The sequence below is a fragment of the Euwallacea fornicatus genome, chromosome 15 (genome assembly GCF_040115645.1).
Source record: "Euwallacea fornicatus isolate EFF26 chromosome 15, ASM4011564v1, whole genome shotgun sequence".
Lineage (NCBI taxonomy): Eukaryota > Metazoa > Arthropoda > Insecta > Coleoptera > Curculionidae > Euwallacea > Euwallacea fornicatus.
In genome coordinates, this window is record NC_089555.1 from 3210771 (window position 1) to 3221338 (window position 10568).

The 10568-nt window shown below is 35.0% G+C and overlaps 4 protein-coding genes across 5 annotated transcripts; 2 read left to right on the plus strand and 2 right to left on the minus strand.

Moving 5' to 3' along the window:
• Positions 1-51: 51 nt before the first annotated feature.
• Positions 52-2510, minus strand: LOC136343807 (fatty-acid amide hydrolase 2-B-like). Its single transcript, XM_066290781.1, has 9 exons — positions 2193-2510; positions 1967-2142; positions 1479-1916; positions 1311-1422; positions 1101-1261; positions 816-1046; positions 611-766; positions 380-559; positions 52-324 (listed from the first exon to the last, which is right to left on the minus strand). Exons 2-9 carry the CDS (start codon positions 2135-2137, stop codon positions 223-225), a joined length of 1551 nt encoding a protein of 516 aa, XP_066146878.1. The 5' UTR covers positions 2138-2142; positions 2193-2510; the 3' UTR covers positions 52-222.
• A 1373-nt stretch (positions 2511-3883) lies between these two features.
• LOC136343802 (lysosomal alpha-glucosidase-like) lies at positions 3884-7165 on the plus strand. The gene is made up of 10 exons (XM_066290768.1): positions 3884-4319; positions 4374-4535; positions 4588-5036; positions 5090-5282; positions 5337-5541; positions 5592-5876; positions 5926-6304; positions 6361-6544; positions 6597-6813; positions 6864-7165. The coding sequence occupies exons 1-10, from the start codon at positions 4144-4146 to the stop codon at positions 7149-7151; spliced, it is 2538 nt and encodes an 845-aa protein (XP_066146865.1). The 5' UTR covers positions 3884-4143; the 3' UTR covers positions 7152-7165.
• On the minus strand, positions 6960-9243 carry LOC136343809 (histone deacetylase 8-like). 2 transcript variants are annotated; one of them, XM_066290788.1, is made up of 8 exons: positions 8729-9243; positions 8479-8653; positions 8155-8320; positions 7988-8094; positions 7729-7933; positions 7522-7682; positions 7371-7468; positions 6960-7312 (listed from the first exon to the last, which is right to left on the minus strand). In XM_066290788.1, the coding sequence occupies exons 1-8, from the start codon at positions 8807-8809 to the stop codon at positions 7292-7294; spliced, it is 1014 nt and encodes a 337-aa protein (XP_066146885.1). In that variant the 5' UTR covers positions 8810-9243; the 3' UTR covers positions 6960-7291. The 2 variants fall into 2 exon arrangements, with proteins under 2 accessions (XP_066146885.1, XP_066146884.1); XM_066290787.1 differs by having other exon boundaries at positions 6960-7320.
• A 224-nt stretch (positions 9244-9467) lies between these two features.
• Positions 9468-10218, plus strand: LOC136343768 (palmitoyltransferase ZDHHC20-A-like). Its single transcript, XM_066290691.1, has 3 exons — positions 9468-9607; positions 9660-9917; positions 9969-10218. The coding sequence occupies exons 1-3, from the start codon at positions 9468-9470 to the stop codon at positions 10216-10218; spliced, it is 648 nt and encodes a 215-aa protein (XP_066146788.1).
• Positions 10219-10568: the final 350 nt, after the last annotated feature.

The following is a 10568-nucleotide window of genomic DNA, read 5'->3' on the forward strand; positions in this document are numbered from 1 at the left end:
TAGGTCTTTCGTGTAGGATGCATCAAGGTAAGCTAATAAGTGCAACATGAATTAGATTAGACGACGAAGTCTCCTTTTTAAAGGACCTTTTATAATTTTATTTGTATCAGGGCTCAAATTCCATTCACCATACAATCCAGAATGACATCTATGTGAAAAATAAATACTAAATTTCCCTCTATAAAATTATATAATAAAACTACATATGACATATTTTTATTATTATACGGTCTCTTCCGGGGGAGGAACCCAGCCCCCAAAACATCGTTCCAACTCCTGCGCCACTGCCAAACACAACCTATCCTGATATGGAGCTGCTAATATCTAAAATCCACATTATTAAGACTAAACCGCAATAATTTTCAAATCGTCTATCCACCTGAACACCTATAGGAAGCCCACTTCTGTCAAATCCACAAGGAACATGGGTGGATGGTAGTCCTAAAGCGTTGGCAATTACCAGATATGAGTAAATGTTTTTAAAGTACATTTGGTTGTGTTTGTGGGCAGAGCCGATTGATGTGGGGAGGATAATGACGCCATTAGTGCCTAATTGACTCTGGAAAAATTTCATATTCATTCCTAATTATTCCCTATTATTAGGTCTTACGATGATTTTCTCTTTTAGTGCCAAGTTCTCTTGGGTGTGATTGCCAACTGCATATTTGTATATTCCCTGCACGAAGTACGAGTACATTAAGTTAAAGCTGAATTTAGATTTGCCAATTAGAGATTTTATTAGCTCTATGGGATAGCTTGCATTTTCCTTTAAATAAGTCATTAATGAATAAGAATTTGGAAAAAAAAAAAATTACCCATTTTATGGCATTTGGAATATCCTTCAGAGTAAAAAGTTCCGAAATACACACCAAATGCACATTACTGAACTCAGGAAAATGATAATCCATTATAGAAACGCCGCAATTTTTCCATAAATACTTCACAGAACAACGAACTATTTCTCTCATCTCAGGTGAAACTTTAGGCAAAGCCACAGACCCTCTGATGTCTTCCACATAAAAAACCTTCAATTTACTTAATTGAACCTAAAATAAAAAAAAACCTTACGCGTGAAAACTTAAAAATTACATGTACCATACCTCCTTATTCAGCTTCAATTCTAAATTCCACTTATCACTGCACATAACTTTCATCATGAGGTTCAGATCTGATGCGTAGCGTGTCAGAGGCCCTATAACTAAAAAATCTTGATACCTATCATCTATGCCTTGAGGCCAATGCCCTTTTATGGAAATCACTCCTAAAAAGCATAAAGAATATTTAATTCTAAGAGATTATTGTGAGTTTACTGGGGGTGGGTTTGTGGCCGAAAATTCCGTTAAAAAGAGCGGGTAGTCTTATTGAGCCTGCAATATCTGAGCCAATTCCCACTAGAGAGGCGGCTGATCCTAACAAAGCACCCTATAGAAGTAAACGTTACTTCAATAATTGTATTAGTGCAATTTGCCATATAATACCTCACCCCCAGAAGAACCTCCAGCGGTACAAGTGGTGTCGTAAGGATTATTAGTATACCCCGTAACGTTATTGAAAGTTTCCCAACTGTATGACATTTCTGGGGTGTTGGACACTAGCAAAATTATGGCTCCACTGGTTTTTAGTCTAGCTACCACTTCGCCGTCCACGCTAGCCTTGTACCCCACTCTACTTTTCAACCCTACACAAAGACTCATTCCTTTAACGGAACAGGATTCTTTGATTGTAATAGGAACCCCTAATAGAGGTTTAATTTTACTCAGCTCTCTACTATTTAAAGAAGTGGTTTTCAGATATTCATCCACCAAGTTGGCATCATGAAGAGCTTCTTTAAATCGCTCTTCAACCACTGCGTTCAAAATCGGGTTGACTTCTTTAATTCGTTGGATGTAAGCTTCGCAAATCTGAATGCTGGATAACTGAAATTCAAATATATAAAATGATAATCGCAGAATTAAAGGATTAAAACCTCTCCATTTCTTATCTTGCGCGCAATGTGGGTGGCGCTGATCCTAAGAACGTCATTAGTGAAGGGTGGTAAATGGTGCCTATTGTTCCTAGCTCTGTACTTGAATAAAGGTGTGGTAATAAAGTCCAGAATTCTCATTAAAAGAAAGAGGATTGTTATTATGGCACCCATGTTGCCTGAAAGTCGTTTGAATAAAATTTTGTGTGATATTAACAGATTTACTTACTTCGTTAAAATTATTTTAACTCGGACAAACGAACATCGCTGTTATTGTGATATGTGTACTACTTGGTGAACTGGTTCAAGATTAATACATCATGCCGTCAGAGAGCAAAAAGTTACTTGACGTATTTAACTATCATCCTCAATTAATGTTCTATAGACTTGTACACATTATAATTTTAATTATAGCGGAAAAAATCGTATTTTAAAGCTATTTTACTGTTCTGCATGAAGATTTTCAGTGTCTAATAAATTATTAACATAGGGTGTACCTACTTAAATTGGAATCATATGTGAAACTTTAATATTACATATTAATTTAACGGAAAAAAATTATTCTTTGAAAACATTCTGCATGGTTTTAAACTTAAAATGAAATAATCAGACATCACAATTTTGGGAGTTAAATACCATTTTTCTTAAAAACATGAATTTTGATTAAAATCATTTTTTTATTGTTAGTTTCAACAATGCACATTTGTCTCTTGTTTATTTAAAACTCGATAACTTTTCATATTTTATATCTTCTCATAACAATTGCGCAATTTAAATAGATAATTAATGCACAACAATAATTTATTTTGCTGACAGCCGCCCCCTCTTTCAAAACATTTAATCATTCTTTTGCTAAATTCCCTTAATCTTGCGTTATCAAATTTCAAGTAATTTTCTGCTGTGCTTCCGAAATGATTCTTCTCAAACGGTTAACATCTAGAAACGGCCTGTGTTGGCAAACTTTCTGTTTTAAGTACCCCCATGAGGAACAATCCATAAAGGTTAAATCAGGCGATCTGGCATGCCAAAAACTATTTAAATGTTAGTGAATTATTTCTCGATTCAAAATATTAGGAAGGAGTTTTTTAACAACTAACGTAGCGTGGCATAAAACACCATCTTGTTGAACTCAATTTGCTCACGTTTTTGTAAAAGTTCACTATCTTAATACATCAAACTTCATTGTCAAAGAATTATTAAATATTTTGAAAAAGAGGATGGTTTTGTCTAGACACTATTGGTATGACTTAAAACTAAAGTAACTGATCTTATATAGATACACAAATTGTTAACACTTTGTATTTTCGAATCAGCAAAATAAATTATATTTATGCATTAATTATCTCCTTAAATTGCGTAATTAATATGGAAACATATTAAGTAATGGAAACTTATTATGTTTTTTATAAATGAGTAATAAATGTGCTTTATTGAACCTAGTAATTAAAAAAAATCCTTGAATAAAATTCACACTTGTAAAAAAGCTGAAATATCACTCCAAAAATATAACGTTGAATAATTTCATTTTAAGTTGAAGACCATACAAAACGTTTTATAAAAATAAATTTTTTCCTAAAATTAAAAATTAAAAAGTTCCCCATATGATTCCAGCTTAAGAAGACTCACTATATTATCTTTTACATATAATACATATAATATTATGTAGAACTCATTATGGAGTACCATATGTTGCCGAGACGGCAAAGTTGTCTTGGTAGGACAAAGATGTCTAGGTTTCAGCAATTTTTTCAGGTGGAGAGCATGTTTCTGTGGAACTCGGCAAATATCAAAATAAATATGATCTGAGGAAGTAAATGCCAGAATATATAACGTGAGCGTAATTTACAGCGTTCTTATCAAAAACATAAAAATTTTGTTCCACTCAAAGATAAGATAAAATCAAAATTAACCTCAATCCTAATTGAAGTTTGCAGTTTTTAAGTAAAGATTTCCACAGTGTCAACTGATAAACGATTATCATCACTTATCATGAAAGATACAAACGTTATTATTTTTGATTCCAAAGCTTTAATCCCTATACTATTGTTTCCGAAACTTCATCATTTATTACCCGACGTTGTCAAGTACCTAATGAAAAATCCTATGACAAAGTTCCTGAATACGTTAGTGATATTTTACAATCCTAATAATGCAGTTGTTAAAGTGAATCCGTCGCGAAAATGTCAACGTTCATCGAGAAAGAACTCAAGGATTTAGATGATCCAGCAGAACCTCGATTCCACAAACGAAAAACCTGGAGATCGATTTTTTGCACCAAACTAGCCAAGGGGATAATTATAGCTTTAAGTATAGCATTACTTGTACCGACTTTAGCGTACTTTTTCGTCATATCCAGGTAGAAAATATGTACAAATTTTTTAAATGTGAGAAATAACATAAAGTTCCATAGAAATGTGCCTGATGCTGGTGATGAAGATCAATACTATTGCCTGATAGTAAAGGAATTCCGGATACCGTGTGGAAATGTCGGAATAAAGCAAGATGCATGTGAAGCTGTCAATTGCTGCTTCAACACAACTACCAACGAATGCCATCACTTTTTGCCTTCAAAGTACGTTTAAGCAGTGCTAGAACTATCGTATAAAATCACCTTTGGTTTACAGATTCTTTTATAAGAAAAATGAAAACACTTTCAAGGCGTCACAAAATAAATCCCCTGTAGGCTCAGTTACTCTCCCCAACATTAAACTTACAACCCAACACAAGAGTGCTAACAAACTTTCCTTTATCATCCACGATCCTTCGGAAAACGTTGAAGAAGTTTTACTCAAAAACACCAATTTCGCAGTGATTTTATCGACGAAAAAATTATCTTTGGAAGTTTTAGATCAAGACGAGAACATAGTATTTTCCTCCACTAAAGCAGCCTTGATTGCGTCTGAGCGATACTGGGAATGGGGGTTCGAACTCACCAATGGGACCCTCTTTGGATTGGACCGTAATCGCATTGAACTTCAAGAAGGTGAAAACATCACAAAAGTAATTTATAAAAATCGGAATGACCATTACACCATGCCAGTTTTATGGGCTTATCAGGATGGGAAGTTCCACGGTAAACATAAGAGCTACAAATCAAAACAAGCATAAATTGACTTTAAATTATAGGAGTTATTATCCGGCATGAGGGACCGTTAGAGATACAAATTCTGTCCTCTAATATGATAATCCTACGATCTCTAGTAGGCAAAAAAATCGAGGTTGAGCTGTCTTTGGGACCAACACCGATTGAACTCTATAATACTCAAATTCAAAAAGTAATTCCACCCCCTTTATGGATGTTGGGAACTCATAATTGCAGGTAAAATGTTCTGAAAATTTAGTGCATCCTAGGTAAAAAACATTAATTATAAAGGAAGGGAAACTCGATAAATTTGAAAGAAATTTTGAAAATTTATGCTGAAAACAATACATCAAATTTCGACACTGATTGTATTCATGAGAATTTGTTTATGGCGCTGCAAGATGATTTTGTTGATGAAGATATAGCTGCGTTAAAGGAGGTTATTAAGACTCTATCTGAGAATGGGAAGAAGTTCTTATTTGCTTTGCCTCCACATGTAAGTAGATATATGATTATAACTTTTCTACAAATAACCTATTATTCCAGATATTAGTAAGCAATGTTAATCAACTTTATGTAAAAGCAAGTGAATTAGGGATACTTTACAAGAATCAAAAGGGAGTTATCTATAATGGAACATATTTAAGCAGAACGGTAGTTTACCCAGATTTTTCTATCACATCCATTGGGGACTACATCAATTTCCTGATGGAATGGCTAGACAACACAATAGGACGGTCATCTATTAGTGGATTTGTACTGAACGATAATTGGCCTCAAGACGACAGTTATCAGAAGGTGTTAAGAAAGGATTTACCTTATTTTAGCGAGGTAATTTAGCAGAGATTATCTGTCACTTAATACAATTACGCCCTTTCAGGCTTTCAACGAACAAATGAAATACACACTACCTTGGAATTTGCAAGGCAGCGATAAAGTTCTTCACCTGGAAAAACACAATTTGTATGGAGAATATCAGAACTCGTCTCTTTACAAATATGCGCCTGATTCATTAATTGTGTCAGCAGCGAAACAATACGGTAGCAGTGAGCCTGAGATATCAGACAATTTTGCAACTTCCTGGGAAAACTTTAATATGTATCTAAACAAGATTCTATTCAGTAGCATTAGTGGTAATCCTATGATTGGGCTTCCTATCTGCGGAGATACCTCAAATTATAACAAATCATTGCATGAAATTTTGTGCATGAGATGGTATATGGCAGCAGTCACTATGCCTTACTTCAGAGTGTCTTCAGGTAGCACGAATACCAGAAACCACATAAAAGACCTACCGATATAAGTTAATTTTTAGGGAACATATTTAGAGACCCAGCAAACCTTAACACAAAATACGCAGAAATAGTCGCAGAAACTGCCATGACCAGAAGGGCACGTTTGCAGGATTATTTGTTTACACTGCTCAGCACCAGCAGCCCTGTTGTTAGGCCTATGTATTTCGATTATTACGCCAATGACTCAACTCTTTCAATGGAAAGGTATGGTCAACAACTATTCATTAATTCATTAAAATTTAAACTTGTATTTAAGGCAGTATACTCTAGGCTCAAACATCATAGTAACGCATCCCTTCAGCAGTGGTGCAACTAGGCTACAAGTGTATTTGCCCTACTCGAAGGGAGTTTGGTACGAATTTTGGGGAGGAACCAAATTTGCTATTAAAAAGAGCCATGAATTTGTTGAGATTGATTTGATTGAGTCTGATTTGATTATGTTTGTTGCTCAAGGGACTATTGTGGCCTTAACTGTAAGTCAAAAAGATAGTCTACAAAATCAAAATAACAATAAATTCTCTAGAGTATCACCGACCTTCAGTTATACATTGGATTAGATTGCACATCAGGGTCTTGTAAAGCAAAAGGGGAATTACTGAAAGAAGACAGATTGCTGAAATTTTCTGCCTCAGATAGTGAACTTATAGTAGAAGGTTTATCAACAAAAGATTGTCATCTTTCTTTAACTAATCTAAGGGTTTATGGATACAACAGTGTGGAATCATATGTTAAAATTTTCAAAGTTGATAGCAAGACATTATGTGAAAAAGGAAAAGAAAAAGTGACAATAGTTTTTAAGGACTTGCAATAAAGGTTTTTAATATACTTATCAGTTTTTCTTCTTATTCATTTGCAGCAACATTATCACAATAGGACTTCAAAGATTCAACTACAAAATTTAAATATTCATCAGTATTCTGATCTGTCTTTCTTCCTGCTTCAATATGTAACTCATAACTGGGACCAAACTGACTGAAATACTAATATAGAGGCAATTAAAATTATATTTTCCTTTGCAACTTTTAAATACCTCAGATGAATCAGGAATATCATTATCCACATCCATGTCCAATGTTATGGCAGTTATATACGTCCATAAACGAGCTGTGTTTGGAGCATTGTAACCCCCTAGTTAACTTAAAATGTAGGTAATGGTTTAATGTATGATATTTTTAGTATACCTCCTCCCAAAAGCAAAGTAGGTAAATTGCTATTTAAAACACTTTTCACACAATTTCCCAGTCCTTTTAAGGTTAAGTTACATTCACCTACGTGATCACCATTTAAACCATCAGCTCCACACTGAAGAACTATCGCGCTGGGCTTAAAACTGTCTAAGACCCTAAAATTCTGCTGTGAATACTGTCACTAGTTTTCATCAAACTTACACAGGAAATAACTGTTTAAAAACTTTGGTAAATGAGTTGTCACTAAGGCCGCTTTTAAAGGGAACATTTAGTGAGTAAAATTTTCCCTTGCCCTTACCCACATCCTCTATAGTACCAGTGCCAGGGAAAAAACCTATCTCATATTTATGAAATGAGAAGGTTAAAATTCTGTTGCTGTATTCAAAGGCATATTGAACACCATCACCTGAAATATAAAATTTTTCATATTTTTGAAACTGAAAGGTAATATGTTACATACCATGGTGAATATCCAGGTCAATATAGAGTATCTTCTGGAAATGTTGGGTCAGAAACTGTATTGCCAGTACTACATCATTTATGTAGCAAAAACCTACTGCACTATCTCTGTATAAAATTAAATCAATCAACTCACAGTAATATTATAATTTTAATAGTGTACAGTACCTCAAAGCATGATGCCAACCACCAAACCAATTTATTGCTACTTGAGCCTTTTTTGACACTAGCACTCTTGCCGCCGACAATGAGCCTCCAGCGACATTTAAACAAAAATCAAAAATGGTTTGGAAAGGAGGGCAATCATAAGCCAAGCCATATTCTATGTGATTATCTACAGACAAAACAATATCTCTAATAATTTATTAATTTAATAATGTTCATTTATAATCTACTTGTCCCATAATTAACTGATCCTGTATTTCTTATGGTTTATCAGATTTCCATACATTTTTGTGAACTGTTACCACCCAGTGTATTAGGAATATATACCATTAATTTCATCTAAGCTCAAATCAAAGGAATTCTGAGCTTTCAGGAAGTCCACATATAAGCTTGAATGAAAAGCTTTCAGTTCTTCTTCAGTTGCTTTTTTGTTCGATACTAAAAGGATTTTTGGCGAAGACAAAAGCTGGTAGCTGCATATCAAGTTGTGCACGATTGAGGCCTACAAATGAGCCAAATGCAGATACATGCAGTATATTTATGATTGGGGAAATACCGGTAAAGGTATAAAACTTACCCTGCTTTGCATAAATGGTACTTTGTCACATTCTGCCTTCAAATCATCACTGTAGATATATGCAATTTGGTTTTTTGACATACTAATGAATTGAGTAAAAGATGAATAATAACAATGATAAAGATAGTTAACAATGAATGTACCACTTTATTAAATGGTTCGCTATTATTGAAAACCATCAAATTCAGCAGAAATTCATTAATCTGACTTCTATACAGCGGAGCAAAAGTTAGGTTAAATTTAAATTTAAAAACGGCGCCGGAAGGTGAAGTTAACTGGCGCTGCCGACTAAACGGGCGATAAATGAGCACGAGACGTCATCATAGACTCTTAATTAACTTAAACTTAGGACTGACGTCATTAGCATCCTTTTCTACTTCAACTCTATGTTTTCTGAACAATATATTGATAATTTTTTGACAATAACTTGTCTTTCGAGCTTTTGAGATATGAAATTATCACGTTTTAACCACCTTATGTGACATTTTTCACAAATCTCTTTTCAAAAAAGTGTTAAACTACAAAACAAATGTCAAATGCTTTCGTTAAAAATCTTCCTCCAACAGTTCTACTGATTTTATTCGCAGGTTCTTATTTTATTTACGTGTACTACTTCTGCTTGACCGAGATAAAGACTCTTCATCATCGATTACCATTTTTGGTCGTAATTAATTTACTGGCCATAATGTTGCTGTGGTCATTTCTGGCCACTATGTGTTCATCAGTTGGAAAGGTCCCAATGGAATATAAATTCTGTAGAGATCAAGATTATGCTTTATCTCAGGCTCGCACCGATGACGACAAACATGATATTCTGGAGCAGTTTTGTAAGGAGAAAGGTTTGTTGCTAGAAACTTGCACTCCTACTGGAAGCATTAGGTGAAGAATTCGTGAAACTTATGATGGGGTTTAAGAGCAATTTATTTTTTAGGTACTGCTGCATTTGCATGCATATCAAGCCGGACAGAACTCATCATTGCCGCACATGCGAGACTTGTTATCTCAGAATGGACCATCACTGTCCATGGTTAAACAATTGCGTAGGCTTCTATAACTACAAGAGCTTCATCCTTCTAATCTTCTATTCCTTCCTTTACTGTTGCTTCTACGTCAGCACCTGCCTCAGGCACATCACAATCTCCATTCTAGACAGCTCCAAGCTCGCCCGAGATTTTCCTATAAGCGTTGGGTAAAATCTTAATGACAAAGAGGGCGGATTGAGGAATTTTATTGATTTCAGGTTCGGTGCAGCATTGCTCCTGGGGATAGCGACTTTCGGGTTTCTTTGCTATCATCTGTATCTCACAGGGAGGAATGAGACCACTCTAGAAAACCTATACCCTCCAAGTTTTGTGGAGGAGGATTTGACGTTCGATTTGGGGGTGCTGCAGAACTTTCTGGAGGTGTTCAGTAGGCGGTGGTATTTCTGGTTTTTACCGGTGTTTAGCTCTTCTGGGAGTGGTTATATATTTTTAGTTGAAAAGAAATAAATTTTTATTTTCTCCTGCGAAATGAATTCTTGGAATTTAAGGAAATCTAAAGAAGCAACGATGGCAATGCCGGAATCATCCAACGGACATGTCTGTCGTTTGAAAAATCAATAGACTGGCGGGAATTTATGCCAGGGCCGGGGAAAGGCGCAGAAATGATTGTTGATTTTGAATGAAACGGTGGATAATTAGCTTTCATATAACAATGCATTACCTCAATATAACGTGCAGGAGAATTCGTATTAAACGGACGATGAACAAGAACGAAATCGTGGCTGATAGGCAAGTTCGTCAACAACAAACAGATCTTTTATCGCATATGGTGCGCGCATGCTACCAAACAGGTTCAA

Coding starts and splice junctions, on each gene's coding strand:
- LOC136343809 (XM_066290787.1), bottom strand. CDS start 8,809: ATGTCAAAAAACCAAATTGCATATATCTACAGTGATGATTTGAAGGCA. Junction 7,469..7,521: donor TACTTTGCTTTTGGGAGGAG/GTATACTAAAAA, acceptor TAAGTTAACTAG/GGGGTTACAATGCTCCAAAC. Junction 7,321..7,370: donor ATATTCCTGATTCATCTGAG/GTATTTAAAAGT, acceptor CCTCTATATTAG/TATTTCAGTCAGTTTGGTCC.
- LOC136343768 (XM_066290691.1), top strand. CDS start 9,468: ATGGAATATAAATTCTGTAGAGATCAAGATTATGCTTTATCTCAGGCT. Junction 9,608..9,659: donor ACTCCTACTGGAAGCATTAG/GTGAAGAATTCG, acceptor TTTATTTTTTAG/GTACTGCTGCATTTGCATGC. Junction 9,918..9,968: donor GATTTTCCTATAAGCGTTGG/GTAAAATCTTAA, acceptor TATTGATTTCAG/GTTCGGTGCAGCATTGCTCC.
- LOC136343807 (XM_066290781.1), bottom strand. CDS start 2,137: ATGGGTGCCATAATAACAATCCTCTTTCTTTTAATGAGAATTCTGGAC. Junction 1,917..1,966: donor GCAAGATAAGAAATGGAGAG/GTTTTAATCCTT, acceptor TTTGAATTTCAG/TTATCCAGCATTCAGATTTG. Junction 560..610: donor CACTAAAAGAGAAAATCATC/GTAAGACCTAAT, acceptor AAATTTTTCCAG/AGTCAATTAGGCACTAATGG.
- LOC136343802 (XM_066290768.1), top strand. CDS start 4,144: ATGTCAACGTTCATCGAGAAAGAACTCAAGGATTTAGATGATCCAGCA. Junction 4,536..4,587: donor CATCACTTTTTGCCTTCAAA/GTACGTTTAAGC, acceptor TTTGGTTTACAG/ATTCTTTTATAAGAAAAATG. Junction 5,542..5,591: donor TATTTGCTTTGCCTCCACAT/GTAAGTAGATAT, acceptor CTATTATTCCAG/ATATTAGTAAGCAATGTTAA.